General features: G+C 44.5%; 1 protein-coding gene across 1 annotated transcript; it reads left to right on the top strand.

Annotated features, from left to right (window-relative positions):
* The first annotated feature begins 5,893 nt into the window (after positions 1-5,893).
* LOC141271291 (uncharacterized) lies at positions 5,894-9,247 on the top strand. The gene has a single exon (XM_073681411.1). The coding sequence runs from the start codon at positions 5,920-5,922 to the stop codon at positions 8,764-8,766; it is 2,847 nt and encodes a 948-aa protein (XP_073537512.1). The 5' UTR covers positions 5,894-5,919; the 3' UTR covers positions 8,767-9,247.
* The last annotated feature ends 9,578 nt before the right edge of the window (positions 9,248-18,825 follow it).

Genomic DNA, 18,825 nt, shown 5'->3' with positions numbered 1-18,825 from the left:
AAGACGGTTTTAATGCCCCTTACAAGAGCCATACAGTACAGCATCTTAAAAATATTATTCCCATTATTGGGGAGTGGGTCTCCCACAGTCTTTGCTTATGCCTTTCAAGCAAAAGATGACAAAAATAAGGACGGAGGAACTTTCAATAATGGAAACACGGACCACAGTCACCCTGGTGGTATAGTGGTGGTGGAGGCTGAGGATAAGGAGAAGAACATAAAACAGCCGAAATGAGGAAGCGTATACCCATGTGTGGGTGTGAAGCGGTGCATGGGAATACACCTCCCGAAATAACACAGTGGATTTGACTTTATGTTACTCTGCTGTCATTTGGTGGTGATGAGAAGTCTGGCCCAATCCAGCCCTTGTTCATTTTGATAAGGGTCAGCTTGTCAGCATTGTCAGTTGACAGGCGAGTGCGCTTATCAGTTATAATTCCCCCAGCGGCACTAAAAACACGCTCCGATAACACGCTAGCGGCAGGGCAGGCCAGGACCTCTAAGGCGTACAGAGTGAGTTCATTCCAAGTGTCCAGCTTGGATACCCAATAATTAAAAGGCACAGAGGAATCACGGAGGACGCTGGTACGGTCGGCAAGGTACTCCCTCACCATCTTTTGAAACTTTCCACTTCTTGTGAGAGTACCCTGCGCCTCAGGGTCTGTCCGAAGGGAGGGTCTGAGAAAACTGTCCCAGAACGTTGACAGTGTTCCCCTGCCTCTGTTGGATTGGAGTTGCGTCTCTCTCGCATGTACGCCTTGGTTGGGCAACGAACTGTGACCTCTGCCGCTAGCGTGTTCAGATGGGAATTTTTTTAACAGTTCAAGGGCCTTCTGGTACTGCCCATTTTTGTAGACCTCTCCACCTCAGGAATAAGAGAGTGAAAATTCTCCTTGTAGCGGGGGTCTAAAAGTGTCACCAACAAGTAATGACTGTCACCCAACATTTTGACAACGCGATGGTCACGGTTAAGGCAGTGTAACATAAAGTCAGCCATGCGTGCTAGACTGGTAACTGGCAAGATTTCCGTGTCCTCACCAAGATGACGACTGACCATGCTCTCCTCCTCCTCCTCCCCCCTGTCCTCAGGCCACCCACGCTGAACCGACTGTATGACACTTGTACAGGTACTACCGTCTACAGCGCATGATAACAGCTCCTGTTCTTCCTCCTCCTCTTCCTCCTCTCCCTCATTGTCCCCCAATGCACGTTGGGATGAGATGAGGCTGGGCTGTGTGTAATCGACCGCTACGGCTTCTTGATCCATCTCATCATACTCTGGCTGCAATGCCTCCTCTTTAATTCTCTGCAGAGAGCGTTGCAAAAGACAGACAAGTGGAATGCTGACGCTAATGATGGCGTCATCGCCACTTACCATCTTGGTGGACTCCTCAAAGTTTGTCAAAATGGTACATATGTCAGACATCCAGTTCCACTCCTGAGGTCTTATGTGTGGAGTCTGACCTGAATATCGATGGCCTTGTTGCAGCTGGTACTCCACAACTGCTCTCTTCTGCTCACAAATACTTTGCAACATGTGAAGGGTAGAGTTCCAATGTGTGGGGACATCACACACCAGTCGGTGTGACGGAAGCTGCAAATGCTGCTGCAACACAGCAAGGGCGGCGGAAGCTGTAGCCGACTTGCGAAAATGAGCTGACAGGCGGCGTACTTTGACGAGCAGATCTGGCAACTCGGGGTACGATTTAAGAAACTGCTGAACCATGAGGTTAAGCACATGAGCCAGGCATGGTACGTGTGTGATCTCGCCTAACCTCAGAGCCGCCACCAGGTTACGGTCATTGTCACACACGACCATGCCTGGATGTAGGTTCAGTGGTCTCAGCCACAGATCTGCCTGCTCTTTCACAGCTGTCCACAATTCACAAACAGTGTGAGGTTTCTCACCTAAGCTTATGAGTTTCAGCACAGCCTGTTGCCGCTTGGCGGAGGCAGTACTGCAGTGCTTCCAGCTTGTAACTGATGTGGTGATATCTGAGATGGAGGCTGAACATGATGAGGAGGAGGAGGATGATGTGCAGGAGCTGTACACTGTGGGGGAAACTCTGACTGACATAGGGCCCGCAATCCTCGGTGTGGGATGATGTGTTCCGTCTCATGATCCGACTGGGTCCCGGCTTCCACTATGTTTACCCAGTGTGCCGTCAGGGAGATGTACAGTCCCTGGCCACAAGCTCTTGTCCACGTGTCCGTTGTCAGGTGGACTCTCCCAGTAACTGCGTTGTTGAGGGCACGGCAGATGTTTTGGGACACGTGCTTGTGTAGTGCGGGGATGGCACACCGGGCTAAATAGCGTCGGCTGGCGACCGAGTACCGAGGGACGGCCACCGCCATAACGTTGCGGCAGGATTCCGTCTCCACCAGCCTAAAAGACAGCATTTCCAACGCAAGCAGTTGTGAAATGTGCGAATTTAGGACTGTGGCCTGTGGGGCGTTGGCTGCGAATTTCCGCTTTCGTTCAAAGGTCTGGGATATGGACAATTGAACGCTGCGGTGGGACGTGGACGTGGATGCTGTTTCTTGAGAAACTGCTATAACAAGTGAAGACTGAGAGGAGGGGGCATCTTTGCATGCAGTATGGACAGGGGATTGCCTTGCACACACAACGGGGGGTTCTATTGCACGCACAACAGTGGAAGAAGCAGTGGTGACACCCGCTGACACTGGTCGTGGACCCTGGGGTTCACCCCACAAAGTCGGGTGCTTTGCTTCCATGTGCCTGATCATGCTGGTGGTGGTCAGGCTGGTAGTTTTGTCACCCCTGCTGATGCTGGCATGGCAGGTGGTACAAATGGCCTTTTTGGAGTTATCAGCATAGTCTTTAAAAAAATTCTACGTCCCTCGTGTTGGTGTTACGGGGAACTGTTGCCTGCCTTCTGCGTGCGGCCACCACACTGCTTCTTCCTGCCTGTTGTGGTACTCTGCTTCCCTCCCCCTGTGTGCTGCTGGCCTCACTCTGCATGTCCTCCTGCTACGTTGAGTCAGTTACTAGATCATCCACCACCTCCTCCTCTTCCACTTGCGCACCACGATCCTCCTCCACACTTCCTGGCAATTGTGTCTTGTCATCGTCCACCTCTTGTGACAAATTGCCAGCGTCGACTTCCTGTGGCCGTGGCTGTTCAAATATTTGGGCATCGCTACATGGGATCTCCTCTTCCACCACTTCAAGCGGAGCAGGCGAGGGGCACAAATCTGGAAATGGACCAGTGAACAGCTCTTCAGAGTGTCCAAGTGTGGTATCAGTTGCTGTCTGACGACACTCGGCATGGTGGGAGGAAGGAGCATCAGGGTGAGGAGGAGTATGTGGTCGAGACTCACGGCTACTAAGAGTTGACCGTGTGGAAGATAGACCGGAGGTGGTGGTGCACAGGTAACTGGAAGTATTATCTGCTATCCAATTAATAACCTGTTCACACTGATCAGTTCGCAATACTGGTGTTGTTCTGTGCTTCCCTAGTAATTCGGTCAAGAAGTGGGAGCGAGAAGATGTGGCTGTTGGTTGTGGCACATTTTCACCTTGGCCACGGCCCCGTCCTCTGCACGCACGATCACCAGAACGTCCAGTTCCACGTCCCTTGCCATGCGCCTTGCCCATTGTAAAGGAAGTAAAATAGCTTACACTCGCACTATCAATGGAAAAAGGGTAATAAAAAGTAGATTAGAACCGTGGAAGAGGAAAATCACAGTTCTATTTCTCTGGCCTACACCCGACTCTTTTAAACAATCTGAACAATCAGGGAGAAACTATTACTGTTTTTCTTTACGGAAAAAATACCAAAAGCTCAACAATAAAGATTTTTTACCGTGGAATGGCAAAACCACAGTTATTGTTTACTGGGGTATACCAGACAATTTTAAATAGATATATTTGCGGCTGAACAGTGAGCGACACACTCAAACTGTTTTTTTTGGATACAAATGGCCCAAAAGTGGATAATACAGAGGTTTGAACCGTGGAACTGCAAAACCACACTTCTGTTTCTCTGGCCTACACCAGACTATTTTCAACAGATATATTTGTGTCCGAAAAATCAGGGAGACACTATTAGTTTTTCTTTATGGCAAAAAATGCCAAAAGCAGGATAATACAGAGATTTGACCCGTGGAACTGCAAAACCACACTTCTATTTCTCGGGCCTACACCAGACTATTTTCAACACATATATTTGTGTCTGAAAAATTTCTTTACAGCAAAAAATGCCAAAAGTAGGATAATACAGAGATTTGACCCGTGGAACTTCAAAACCACACTTCTGTTTCTCGGGCCTACACCAGACTATTTTCAACAGATATATTTGTGTCTGAAAAATCAGGGAGACACTATTAGTTTTTCTTTACAGCAAAAAATGCCAAAAGTAAGATAATACAGAGATTTGACCCGTGGAACTGCAGAACCACACTTCTATTTCTCGGGCCTACACCAGACTATTTTCAACAGATATATTTGTGTCTGAACAATCAGGAGACACTATTACTGTTTTTCTTTACGGCAAAAAATGCCAAAAGCAGGATAATGCAGTGATTTGACCAGTGGAACTGCAAAACCACACTTCTATTTCTCGGGCCTACACCAGACTATTTTCAACAGATATATTTGTGTCTGAAAAATCAGGGAGACACTATTAGTTTTTTTTTTACGGCAAAAAATGGCAAAAGCAAGATAATAGAGATTTTTTACTGTGGAACAGCAAAACCACAGTTAGAATTTACTGGTGTATACCAGACTTTTTTAAATATATATATTTGCGGCTGAACAGTGAGCGACACACTCAAACAGTTTTTTTTTAGATACAAATGGCCCAAAAGCAGGATAATACAGAGGTTTGAACCATGGAACTGCAAAACCACACTTCTGTTTCTCTGGCCTACACCAGACTATTTTCAACAGATATAATTGTGTCTGAAAAATCAGGGAGACACTATTAGTTGTTTTTTTACGGCAAAAAATGCCAAAAGCAGGATAATACAGAGATTTGACCCGTGGAACTGCAAAACCACACTTCTATTTCTCGGGCCTACACCAGACTATTTTCAACAGATATATTTGTCTCTGAAAAATCAGAGACAGACTTTTTTTTTTTTTTTGGGGGGGGGGGACACCAAAAGGTTAATAAGACGGGTATTTGTACAGTGTGAAGGAGGAAAAAAAAAAAGAGGATTTAGATGAAAAAAAAACGATTTTTCCTGGCCCCCGAGACCTGGAGCTAAGTCCAGCAATTTCAGAAACAGGAGCACACAGGACTGTAATGCAGCGTTTGCTGGTATAACCACTGCGTCTCCTATACAGCCTGCCCTTATAAAAATGTTGCTTTTAAATGCGACCCAAAGGTGGTGACGATAGTTGGTATAAGGAAAACCTGATGACAGATTCCCTGTAAATGGGGGGTTTCACCACTTTTTGATAACTAAATAGGGGGAAGGGATCGTTCTTCAGCCCAATATTTCTGCAGTTTCCTCTAGGCCCGAAAGTGATAACATCTGTCCATTCAGTCTCCTGACCGCTGAGGCCATTGATTTCCTGCAGAGTCAAAAGACTGACGGACAAGATATCATAAGTCACCTGCTCCTGCAGCCAATCAGTGGCCTCATCAGTGAGGTGAATGAATGGGCAGAATGTCATCACTTCGAGTCCTGGTGGAGATCACCTGAGTGGCAGCTCTGCAGCAATGGAGGTTCGGAAGGGTAAGTAACACTTATTTCTTTATTTTTTAAAGATTCCTTACATCTGGTCAGTTTTCAAAAAAAGTGATGAGAAAGCTTTTTGAAGCCTTACATAACAGATGTGTGTACTTCCCTACTTATAGTGTCACCTTTCCCCTTTTCATAAGGGAAGTGATAAATGTGCTAAAAAAGTAAATTTCTACAGTTCCTAAATTTCCAAACTAACATTTTATGCATGGTTGCCTTCCCATATGCACAGAAACAATCCATCATGAATATCTGCAGATCATTTTTGACATGGATTATTTACTTAATTTCAGCATTTTCTTTTAGTCAGTGCATTCTGAGAAAGAAATGTCAAGTGCTGGAAAAGAAGTATTATTCACTATATGTGGATCTGAAGTTTGGTTTGTGTTCTGAATTTGAGGAGCTGGATTTTACAATTGCTGTAAGTTGTGACATGGTGGAAGATCTCAAAATGTCACTGAAGGAGGTCCCTTTGGACTCTGACTGGCTTTGTCTTACAAATTACCTGGGAGACACCATAGACACAAAGTCCTTCAACCAGTTTACCAGCTTAAAAGCACTTTACATACATGGAGATTTTATTACCCATGCTGAAGCTTTTAAAGGTCTCTCTCAGCTCTCCATCCTATGGATAAAGTCAAGAGCTATGGATGGTAATATGAATCTACATAAAGATACATTTTATGGATTGAATGCTCTGCAAGAACTTAAATTATCTGGTCTGAGTTTATCACATTTGAATTCTTCCATATTTAACCATCTGCCTCTCTTAACAAACTTAATTCTGGAATATAACAACATCACTTGCCTAAGTACAGTACTGGAAATCTTGAAAGAGTTAAAAAATTTGCAAAAACTCTCAGTTATTTGCAATAATATTCAAGAATTGAAAGAGTCTGGCTGTTTAACCTCACACTATCCTTCAAGCAATAGCCAGTTTATGGACTTCAACATCAGTTACCTGCATGTGAGTCAAAATCAGCCATGGGTAACGGAAAGCAATTTTCTGTCCAATTTTCCTCATTTGGAATTTTTTTGTCTCAAAATGACTGGACTTGATATTGAATACATCTTATCATCTGGTATTAAAACAATCAAGACCTTCATGTCCTTCGGAAATTCTTGTTATTCACTTGATATTTGCAGGTTTGCTTCTTTCTTTAAAGTCAAGGAACTCTTGTTAATAGGCAATGCCATAGGTCATTTCAGCACATCTACCGGCTCATGCAAGAGGTTACAGAAGTTAGATTTGTCCTATAATTACTTGCAAGCAATTCACTTGAATCAAATAAAAAGGCTCAACAGTTTATTAGAACTTAATCTATGCAATAATGAAATAACTTATGTGAAGATTTGTGGAAATGACTCCTCTCTGGAAATGGATCTGGTTTACCTTAACTTATCCATAAATTATTTAACTAGGGTCCAAAAACTTCAATTTGCCTGCCTTAAAAATCTTCGCATCTTGGCGTTAGATTATAATCGCATTAACTACATTGATGATTCTGCTTTCGATGGTCTAAGCCACCTGCAAGTTTTAAATTTACAGCATAACAGCATATTTCTTATAGGTGAGTCGACATTTCAGGATCTGTTTTCAATAACACATTTGAATTTGTATGAGAACATATTATATAAAATCGATGGAAACGCTTTTAAATCCATGATAAATCTCCGAGACTTTAGGGTGACTTTTGACGACATGCTTGATATATTTTGGTGGCGCTCTGTAGGACATTGGCTTCAGTATTTGTCTGCAAAAACAGAACAAAATTTGCAATTAGTAAATGAATATTTAGATTCTTTTCCAATGATGGAATACTTGGAATTAGATTCAAAAGACATATTTATGGATTGTGATAATTATGTGTTCAGCGAAATTAAGGAGCTGCACTTAAAAAATATCTATAATTTACAGTGTTTTGAGATGGAAAGTAACCCATTCTCCAAATTTGCAAAGCTCGAAAAACTTTACTACGCCTCAAGCTCTTATTACCTCACTCTTAATAACAGCATGAAACATTTACCAATGTTGAACTTTCTTCATCTGAAGGACACAGACAAGATGGATAAATATGGTCAGATAAATGTTCACGAGCTATTTCATGGGTTATTTAATCTCAGAGTTTTGTATTTAGAAAATTCGGGAATTGATCAGTTTGATTCAGAAGATATTTTCCGTGATTTAAAGCAGCTGGAATTTCTATTCATTGAAAACCAGATCATTCAAGAGATGAAGGGAAACGTGTTTGCCGTAATGCCTAACCTGAAATACATTCTCTTTTTGCAAACCAGATTTCCCTGCCAATGTAAGTTTAGTGAGCTATTGACATGGCTTGAAGCTGGAACTTCCGTGTCTATAATTAATTTCCACAATCAGGAATGTTATGTATATGAAACCAACATGAATTTAGTGTCATTCTTATTGAATAATTGTCAGAGCGATCTAGATTTTATAATGTTTATATTGACATTTGTCTTTACTTTGCTATTTATGTCTATCTCCCTCGTCTATGAAAGTATCTGGTGGTATATACTGTACATGTTTTATACAATCAGACTTTGGCTGAATAGTAGGCACAGAAAAAGGGATCGCTATGAATATGATGTGTTTGTGTCATATAATAACCACAATGAACAATGGGTAACTGAGCAACTTCTCCCTAACTTGGAGCAAAACGGTCCACCTTTCTTTAAAGTGTGTATCCATAACCGAGACTTTGAGATTGGCAGAGACATTGTGGAGAACATTGTGGACAGTATCTACAGCAGCAGGTGGACAATCTGTGTTATCACGCGGAGTTACCTTCAGAGTAACTGGTGCTCCCTGGAGATAAGAATGGCAACATACAGGCTCGTAGCAGAGAGTAAAGATTCCCTTATCCTGGTGTTCCTGGATGACATCCCTAGAGAAGAACTTCAGTATTACCATAAACTCACTAAGATCCTAGACAAGAAAACCTACCTGAAGTGGCCGGAAGATGCAGATGGGCAGCAGCTGTTCTGGGCCAGACTGCGAAAAGTTATTAATAACGATGGAAGAAAACCAAGATAGAAAAGATTAATAGTAGCAGGCTAATAAAGCCTAATACTATGTCAAATCTATTGATATCATTGCTCCCACACTGATCACACATTTTATGCTGAACTCATAGTTATTGAGCTAAGAAGACCAAGAAATCTGCACCACCGCCAACCAAGGTAAAATATCTGTTGTTGTAGATCAAGTACATATACTGTATGATTTCACTTAAATTCATTTTGTATCATTGTGTACAGTAGTGCTTAAAAATGTTATTGTCTTACAGCCATAACCATACTCCTGCTGATGACAACGCAAACATAATCAATTTTTTATTAATAGAGGGAAACCTATCTGTGACGTCTTCTTGATTATAAGGTCTAGCTTGAGTAACATCTCAACTATGAGATTTATAGGTATCTTTTCACGTTTCAGCATGATGAACAGAAATATATGGGCTTCTTCTATTTCATTGTTTTGCTTTTTTTGCCTTAATAAAAGAACAATACAAAAATACTGTATTATCTACGAGTTATCTATAATTAGATAGAAATAGGTGATTCATTGTGTGCTAGGTAAATCTGTTGTGGATTTTTGCACTTTGCTGCTTGGAGTGGACTAATCTTCAACCACCCTCAGAGCACTAGGAGGACATGTGGTAAGTGAAGGATGTCATCAGAGCGAGGCTTGACATTAACACTGTGTATGACCACTGTAAAAGAAAGAGGAAAGGAGTGCATGCTCATTATGGTGCCCTCCAGAGTTGAATGCGCGAAGGCGTAAATGGCAGAAAGGATGCGTGCTGAATAAGCAAGTGTTCCACTGAGAAACACAAAGAAGTAGGGGTACTGACTTTTTTTTGGCTGCCTGTAGATTCTCTAAACATGTGCTGCAAATTGAAAAGTTAATGCCTGCATTACACGGAGTGTGAGAGTGTTCTCTAAGTGCAAAATATGTCACATCGTGCTAAAAAAAAAACTAAAGTGCGAAAACACAAACCAATATCAGGACACATATAACACAAGTCTAACCTGAATATGCAATCAAGCATGGACATAGTGCAATATTATAATTTATAATATTACAATTTGCTATATTTGCTCATTAATTTATATCATGAACATGCACTAAATTATTCAAGTGAATACTGTAATTGTATTGACATCTATATTTACATGCAATCACTGGGACTAGTAAAATAACTAAAAATTTTACTCCAACCACAATTAGGGTCTTTCTCTAGAATAGAAACCCTTGAACTGTTAATTATAGTCCGAAGAAAAGGTAGCGTGAGAATTCAAATACTGAATAAAAACTAAACTTCTAAACGGTAAAGGGCATATAGGAAACAGATACTGAGTCATGTAAAAATGTAATAATACACATGTGGAACTGAACAAAGTACACTTAAAAATAATTTTATTGATATGCATTGTATGTGACCCCATGGTAAGACTGTATCCCTTGTGAAAATCCATTTGTTTTTGCTCTGAGCAAAGATTCTCTTTCAGTTTCCACCCCTGGGGTTAGTAAAAACGTAGTCAATGCTCCTCACTCTCAAGAGATCATCATCACAGTGTCTAGTCTAAGTCAGGCTGTGTGCCCACGATGCATTTTTAATGCGTTTCTGCAGCTGCGGAAACGCATTAAAAACGCATTGTAGAAGGGCAGCAATGTTCCCCAATGATAATCCGCATGTGCTGTGCACATGCTGCAGAAATTTCTGCTGCGGATTATCATTGCGGAAAAAAACGCAGCACTACCAATTATTTTGCGGAAGTGCTGCGCCATTGACTTGCATTAGACCGCATGGATTACGCATCACTGTATATGTAGATACGTAATCCAAGCGTTCTAATGTGTGGATGGTACCCGGGTGTAGAGGAGAGGAGAGTCTCATCCACACCCAGGTACCACTAAAAAATCTGTAAAAAAAGAATAAAATAAAAAATAAATGTATACTTACCTTCTGCCGGCCCGCGCTGCGCTCCTCCTTGCTTCCTGGCACTTTGCAGAGGATTGAAGGACCTGCGCTGACGTCAGAGTAATGTGACGGCACACGACGCTGACGTCGGCAGGTCTTTCAATCCACCGCTGTCGGCAAGGGAGAACGGAGTGTAAAGCAGGACACCAGGGGCCATCGGAGGGTAAGTATACATTTTTTTTTTTATTTTTACCACTCTCTCGGGTCACACTATATAAATCCATGCCGTTTGCATGGATTTATATAGTGTGACCTAGTTGTCACAAGTACTTTCCAAGTGATGCTAATCGCTTGGAAAGCGCTTGTCAATCCGCATGCGGAAATGTCAGTGATAACGCTTCATTTCTGCATGTCCCTGGCAGGAAAACGCATGTACAATCCACATGTACAATCCGCATGTACAATCCGAGATGCAGAAACGCTCAGGAAAAAATCCTGAGCATTTCTGCATTGTGGGCACATAGCCTTATGGTTTTTGTGGGTTATGTCAACGGCATCCCTTGTAGAATGAATACATGCTGGGTGTTTCTCCCTCACGGCTCTCTTAATCTCGAACCTACATACAATAGATTACACAGGACAACTTGCACAATAAGTAACCCCTGTAGTGCTAGATAAGATTATATGGGTGATTTTATATTATTTGATGACAAAAGAATTTGCAAAAAATAGACATCCTTCCACCATTGTGACATGCCACTCAAGTGCCTCACAGACTGCACGTTCACTTGTCAAAGAGATTCTCCTCTCCCAACAGCCCTAGGAGAAGACTGGCATATGAGGGCACATAAACTAACCCCATAGTGGTTCCCTTGAGCTGCTTGTAGAATTTCTTGTGAAGAAAGTTATGTGTAAAAACAATTTCAAGAAGTTCCAGCTTCTATTCTTTTAATAAAGATGTGACACATCGTGATCGTGAAATACCTGTCACCATCCAAGGAATAAAGTTAAATATATTTCTATGCATGTTCACACATATTGTTAAGTCTAGAGACAATGCCGCTACCAGGAGGTTGAGTGGCTTTTTTAAGAATGTTTTGTACCGCATAGAAAGTTGCAAAATTTCTTAGTAATTATCACCTAATCCACTGCTCTAAACAAAATTTCCAAAAAATGAAGAGAAATTGATTTTTTTATAATATCTAGAATTGGTGATTTATTTTGATAAGTTTTGACAGGCCAGAGAAAACAACTTTATCTCCTTTGCTTGACCAAGTTATTTCAATGCAAGTTGCTGCTCACATGTTCAATTGTCACCCATTAATTACTGCTACTTACAAACATTTAGAAAAAAGTATGACCTTAAGATAGGTAGAGAGTGGAGGGATTTTTTTAAATGGTTACAATAAATTCAGGAGACGTATGTAACATCCCTGGCGGCGTGCTGGCATGGCTTACCACCTCCCACCCTGCAAGACCGCCAACTTGCCTATCAGTCCTGGCTGCACACTTTGCTCCAGTACCTGCTGTGTGCATGTCTCTTGTCGGGTTGCTTAGGGCGGCGGCGCGGTTACTGTCTGATTCTTATAGTTACTGTGTGTGCACTCCTAATGCGTCCCCAGCCTATTGTTGTGAGTCACTGGATACTTAAACCCCCTCCACCAAGTAGGAGGTGCCTTTGCAACACTTGCTTTCAGTGTGTTCTGTGCAACTGAGTTGCCAGGTCCTGTCCAGTATCTTGTCTGTTTCCGCCACCCTGGGGGCTGAATACCCAGGCCTGTTACCTGTATCTGTGACTTCTAGTCTTTTCCGCCACTCTGGGGGCTGTATACCCAGGCCTTTTACCTGTATTTGTGACTACTAGTCTGTTTCCGCCACCCTGGGGGCTGAGTTCCCAGGCTCGTTCCTGTATCTTGTTCCGGGTTTAGTTCCTGTCTGAACTGTGTCCTAGCCCGTTACCTGTTTGTCTCTATGTCCGTACCTGCCCTTTTCCTGCAGTGTCTGAACCTGCACCTAACTCCAACTCGTTGTCTCTGTACTTCTGTTTGTGAGTTTTGTGTCCACTCGCTACCTCATTGTAAGTACCTTGTGTGTATCTGGTTCTGCTTGTCCACCGCACCTGCAGTTTCGCTCTGCTCTGCTTGTCCACCGCACCTGCGGTTTCGCTCTGCTCTGCTTGTCCACCGCACCTGCGGTTTCGCTCTGCTTGTCCACCGCACCTGCGGTTTCGCTCTGCTTTAATTGTCCACCACACCTGCGGTTTCTCTCTGCTCTGTTTGTTTACCGCACCTGTGGTTTCGCTCTGCTCTGCTTGTCCTCCGCACCTGCGGTTTTGCTCTGCTCTGCTTGTCTACTGCACCTGCATTTTTTTTGCTCTGCTATGCTTGTCTACCGCACCTGTGGGTTTTGCTCTGCTCTTCTTGTCTACCGCACTTGCGGGTTTTTCTCTGCTCTGCTTGTCTACCGCACCTGCGGGTTTTATTCTGCTCTGCTTGCCTACCGCACCTGCGGGTTTTGCTCTGCTCTGCTTGCCTACCGCACCTGCGGGTTTTGCTCTGCTCTGCTTGTCTACCGCACCTGCGGGTTTTGCTCTGCTCTGCTAGTCTACCGCACCTGCGGGTTTTTCTCTGCTTGTCTACCGCACTTGCGGGTTTTGCTGTGCTCTGCTTGTCTACCGTACCTGCAGGTTTTGCTCTGCTCTGCTTGTCTACCGCACCTGCGGGTTTTGCTCTGCTCTATTTGTCTATTACACCTGCGGGTTTTGCTCTGCTCTGCTTGTCTACCGCGCCTGCAAGTTTTGCTCTGCTCTGCTTGTCTGCCGCACCTGCGGCTCTGTTCCTTTATCCCAGTCTGTACTGGTCCCTATCCTGCCTGCGTTCCTACCTGCCAGTACCCACTTGTCTGTATACCAGCCGTGCCTGCCAGTACCCACCTGTCTGCATACCAGCCGTGCCTGCCAGTGCACGCCTGTCTGCATACCAGCCGTGCCTGCCAGTATCCATCTGTCAGTATGCCAGCCTAACCGGCCAGTTCCTGTATTCCCCAGTGTGGGTCAACAGCTGTGACCGGCGTCTGACCTGGATCCTTTGCTCGGTTCCTCCCTGGTTGACGGAGTCGACTGAGATGTCGTGTGACCTTGGTCGGACTGAGTTGATACTTAGTCACGCCCCTCCAGGCACTCCTCCGTTCATGGTCCTGTGGGATCACTAACCACGCTCACGCCAGTCAGTCCTGGTGTGTGCGTAACAACGTAAAGGGAATCTGTCAGCAGGTTTAGGCTATTTAATCTGGGAGCAGCATAATATGGAGGCAGAGATCCTGATTCCAGAGATGTGTCACTTGCTCAGCAGCTTGCTTTAATTTCAATACAATCAGTGTTTTATCATCAGGTGATTATCACTACAGGACTAGTTGCCGCATGCAAAGCAGTGCAGTGTGTCCTAGCCCGTTACCTGTTTGTCTCTATGTCCGTACCTGCCCTTTTCCTGCAGTGTCTGAACCTGCACCTAACTCCAACTCGTTGTCTCTGTACTTCTGTTTGTGAGTTTTGTGTCCACTCGCTACTTCATTGTAAGTACCTTGTGTGTATCTGGTTTTGCTTGTCCACCGCACCTGCAGTTTCGCTCTGCTCTGCTTGTCCACCGCACCTGCGGTTTCGCTCTGCTCTGCTTGTTCACCGCACCTGCGGTTTCGCTCTGCTTGTCCACCGCACCTGCGGTTTCGCTCTACTCTAATTGTCCACCACACCTGCGGTTTCTCTCTGCTCTCTTTGTTTACCGCACCTGTGGTTTCGCTCTGCTCTGCTTGTCCTCCGCACCTGCGGTTTTGCTCTGCTCTGCTTGTCTACTGCACCTGTATTTTTTTTGCTCTGCTATGCTTGTCTACCGCACCTGCGGGTTTTGCTCTGCTCTTCTTGTCTACCGCACTTGCGGGTTTTTCTCTGCTCTGCTTGTCTACTGCACCTGCGGGTTTTACTCTGCTCTGCTTGCCTACCGCACCTGCGGGTTTTGCTCTGCTCTGCTTGCCTACCGCACCTGCGGGTTTTGCTCTGCTCTGCTTGTCTACCGCACCTGCGGGTTTTGCTCTGCTCTGCTTGTCTACCGCACCTGCGGGTTTTTCTCTGCTTGTCTACCGCACTTGCGGGTTTTGCTGTGCTCTGCTTGTCTACCGTACCTGCGGGTTTTGCTCTGCTCTGCTTGTCTACCGCACCTGCGGGTTTTGCTCTGCTCTATTTGTCTATTGCACCTGCGGGTTTTGCTCTGCTCTGCTTGTCTACCGCGCCTGCAAGTTTTGCTCTGCTCTGCTTGTCTGCCGCACCTGCGGCTCTGTTCCTTTATCCCAGTCTGTACTGGTCCCTATCCTGCCTGCGTTCCTACCTGCCAGTACCCACTTGTCTGTATACCAGCCGTGCCTGCCAGTACCCACTTGTCTGCATACCAGCCGTGCCTGCCAGTGCACGCCTGTCTGCATACCAGCCGTGCCTGCCAGTATCCATCTGTCAGTATGCCAGCCTAACCGGCCTGTTCCTGTATTCCCCAGTGTGGGTCAACAGCTGTGACCGGCGTCTGACCTGGTTCCTTTGCTCGGTTCCTCCCTGGTTGACGGAGTCGACTGAGACGTCGTGTGACCTTGGTCGGACTGAGTTGATACTTAGTCACGCCCCTCCAGGCACTCCTCCGTTCATGGTCCTGTGGGATCACTAACCACGCTCATGCCAGTCAGTCCTGGTGTGTGCGTAACAACGTAAAGGGAATCTGTCAGCAGGTTTAGGCTATTTAATCTGGGAGCAGCATAATATGGAGGCAGAGATCCTGATTCCAGAGATGTGTCACTTGCTCAGCAGCTTGCTTTAATTTCAATACAATCAGTGTTTTATCATCAGGTGATTATCACTACAGGACTAGTTGCCGCATGCAAAGCAGTGCAGCTAATATGTGTAACCCCGCCCCCACCACTGATTGGCAGAATGGCAGGTACAAAGAAACCTGCCAATCAGTGGTGTGGGCGGGGTTATACACAGCTCAGCATTCTGACCACTGCTACATCTACATGAGAAAAAAATGGGATTCTATCAAAACTGCACCAAGCAGCCCAGTACGGGATTACTGACTGGAATCAGGCTCCCTGCCCCTACATCATGCAGCTCTCAGATTACATAACAAAAACCTGCTGACAGATTTCCTTTAAGTTTTCATTCTCAGAGAAGTTCCTGAATTATATTCACAACTTCAAGTTCTTCACTAGCAGTGAATGGTGTATGTGAAGGATCGACATCTTTTTGTTTGGAAGTTTACGACATGGTGAACGCAGACTATGGAAAGCAATTTGGCTTTTCAAATTTTGTACGAAGCTAAAAGGTGAAATCAAGCCCATTGCTGTTCTGACCACTGACCAACACTTTTTTATTATTTTGAAACTGGAATATCTCATTAGGTTGAGCAGTGACTTTGCTGGGGTATTTGCTCAGTATGAACTTTACATTGGGAAGTAATGTGGTTGACAGCCACAAGACGATTAGCTGCATCCTAAAGCTATAAAATCCAGAAATATAACTGCCTAACCTGACACTTTTGGCTAGTTCTGCATTTTTTCTTAAAATTTACATTTACATATTAAAATACACTAATGGTTCTAGGCCTTGTACACATAGCAGAGAAGCTGTATGGAGGCACAGGAACTCCCTGAAACTCCACACTGTGGAGTTGTAGGTATGCTGTGTGTTGATGTACAATGCCTCTGTATTATACAGATGTTATACCCTTCAAGAAATCCTTGTATGGAAAAACAGCTCCATAATATGGTACCTGATGCCACAATTCTTCTCTGTCTGATTCATTAGGAATCTTATTTGAGTGCTGCTGTATGTGGATGAAACCATGCCCAAATGCTGTGGCCAGTGGTTGCATGAGTCTGATTGTAACACTTCTTGTACTCTCAGAATTGTGTGGCTGCAGTGTGAGAGCCAAGCCAAATGGCATGGACACCTTAAAGGGAATCTATCAGCAGGTTTTTGCTATGTAATCTGAGGACAGCGTGAGGTAGCTGCTGAGACACAGATATAAGGGATGTGTCATTTATTAGGCTGTGTGCTGTTGTATCCTTAGAATGAAGGTTTTATCACCAGGAGATTATCACTGCTCCGACCACAGTACACATGAGCTCTGGTCCGACCCTGACCCCTCTTCTGATTAGCAGCTCACTGTCACTATACAACATAAATAGAAAGCTGTGGTGTGGGCGGGGTTAGCTTTCTGAGCTCTGCTACATGTTACATCTAAAAACTATGATTGTGTCATAACGGCTACACCCATTAAACTAAGTGACACATCTCTGGAATCAGGGCCTCTTTTCCTACATTATGCTGCTCTCAGATGAGATAGCAAAAATTTGGTGACAGATTCCCTTTAATTAGCGTTCTTAATTTCAGAGGAAACAAGCAACAATAAAATTGGAGCTGTAATAACAAACTTGCAATATATAGAGAGTCTAAAAAGTTCAGAATGTATAACTAAATGCTTAAAGGGGTAGCTGCTTTCAGAAAACTTTTGCCCATAGGCTCTGTGCGTTATAAAAACAAACAAACCAATTTTTACTCACCCTCCCCAGGTCCAGCGCTGCCCTGGTTACTGTTTGGCTGCAGCAGTTACGTCAGGTCGACAGCACTTTAGCCAGTCAGTGAGCTCTGCGGCTTGTGCCTCCAGTGATGACTTGTCTACAGAATTTACAACAAAGACACATTTGATTCTCACATTTTCAACCCCGTCCCCATCTATTCCCAACCTGCACAAACTCTTTATCCTGCTGGTAACCCAATGCTGAGCTGCTGCTGCCATATGTGTTTCTATTACTGATTCTCTTAGCATCCCACATAATAATGCCCAACACTGTGCCTCTTACAAAGTAAAATGCCTCCTTTGAGCTCTTTAGATGGTTAAATTGCACCTTACAAAATATTAATGTGCAAATGCCTTAGAAAATAGAGCCCACATTTTGCTCCTAGAAAGTAATAGTGCCTCCAGTGTGCCCAGCTGCCAGTCACAATACCCTGATTGCCCTATAACAATTATGCTTCTTAAGTGCCCACTTAACATGTAGTAATGACCGGAGTCAACCCATATATAGTTCCCCTCTACACAGCATGACCCCCCTCCCCGGTAGCTAGGCTGCTGCTGCAAGTTAATAACTTTTGGGGACATAACAGGTGCCTTTTAAGTTCTTTTAATAGCACTTATTAAATGTAAACTCTATATATCCACTAGAGGGCGATCATTGCTTTTAGTTCTCAATATAACAGTTTTTCCACACTGTTTTGCAGTAGAGCCAATCTTTCTATGTTAGACGATTGCACATTATATGACACTAGATGGTGGCCCGATTCGAACGCATCGGGTATTCTAGCATATGTCTCCCGACCCTCCTTTATAATGTCCCATGCAGGAAGTCACATCCCCCCTATATAATACCCCATGCAGGATGTCACTTGTTCCCCCATATAATGCACCATGTAGGATGTCACCTCTCCCCCATATAATGGCCTATGCAGGATTTCACCTCTCCCCCCATATAATGCCCCATACAGGCTGTCACATCCCCCCTATATAATACCCCATGCAGGATGTCACCTATCCCCCATATAATGCCCCATGAAGGATGTCACCTCTCCCCCCATATAATGGCCCATGCAGGATGTCACCTCTCCCGCCATATAATGCCCCATGCAGGCTGTCACATCCCCCCTATATAATACCCCATGCAGGATGTCACCTCTCCCCCATAAAATAACCCATGCAGGATGTCACCTCTCCCCCATATAATGCCCCATGTAGGATGTCACCTCTCCCCCCATATAATGGCCCATGCAGGATGTCACCTCTCCCCCCATATAATACCCCATGCAGGATGTCACCTCTCCCCCATATAATGCCCCATGTAGGATGTCACCTCTCCCCCCATATAATGGCCCATGCAGGATGTCACCTCTCCCCCCCATATAATGCCCCATGCAGGCTGTCACATCCCCCCTATGTAATACCCCATGCAGGATGTCCCATCCCCCCATAGTGCCCCATGCAGGTCCCCTATGGCCGCATACAAAAACAAAAAAAATCCAATACTCACCTCACTGCTTCTCTGGACTGGAGCGCAGCCGGAATCTTCACGCTGTGTGC

Source organism: Phyllobates terribilis, unplaced genomic scaffold, assembly GCF_046119375.1.
Source record: "Phyllobates terribilis strain yellow unplaced genomic scaffold, ASM4611937v1 Scaffold_5__5_contigs__length_657084704, whole genome shotgun sequence".
Lineage (NCBI taxonomy): Eukaryota > Metazoa > Chordata > Amphibia > Anura > Dendrobatidae > Phyllobates > Phyllobates terribilis.
The sequence above is the reverse complement of the archived record's forward strand: the minus strand, read 5'-3'. Positions and strand labels throughout refer to the sequence as shown.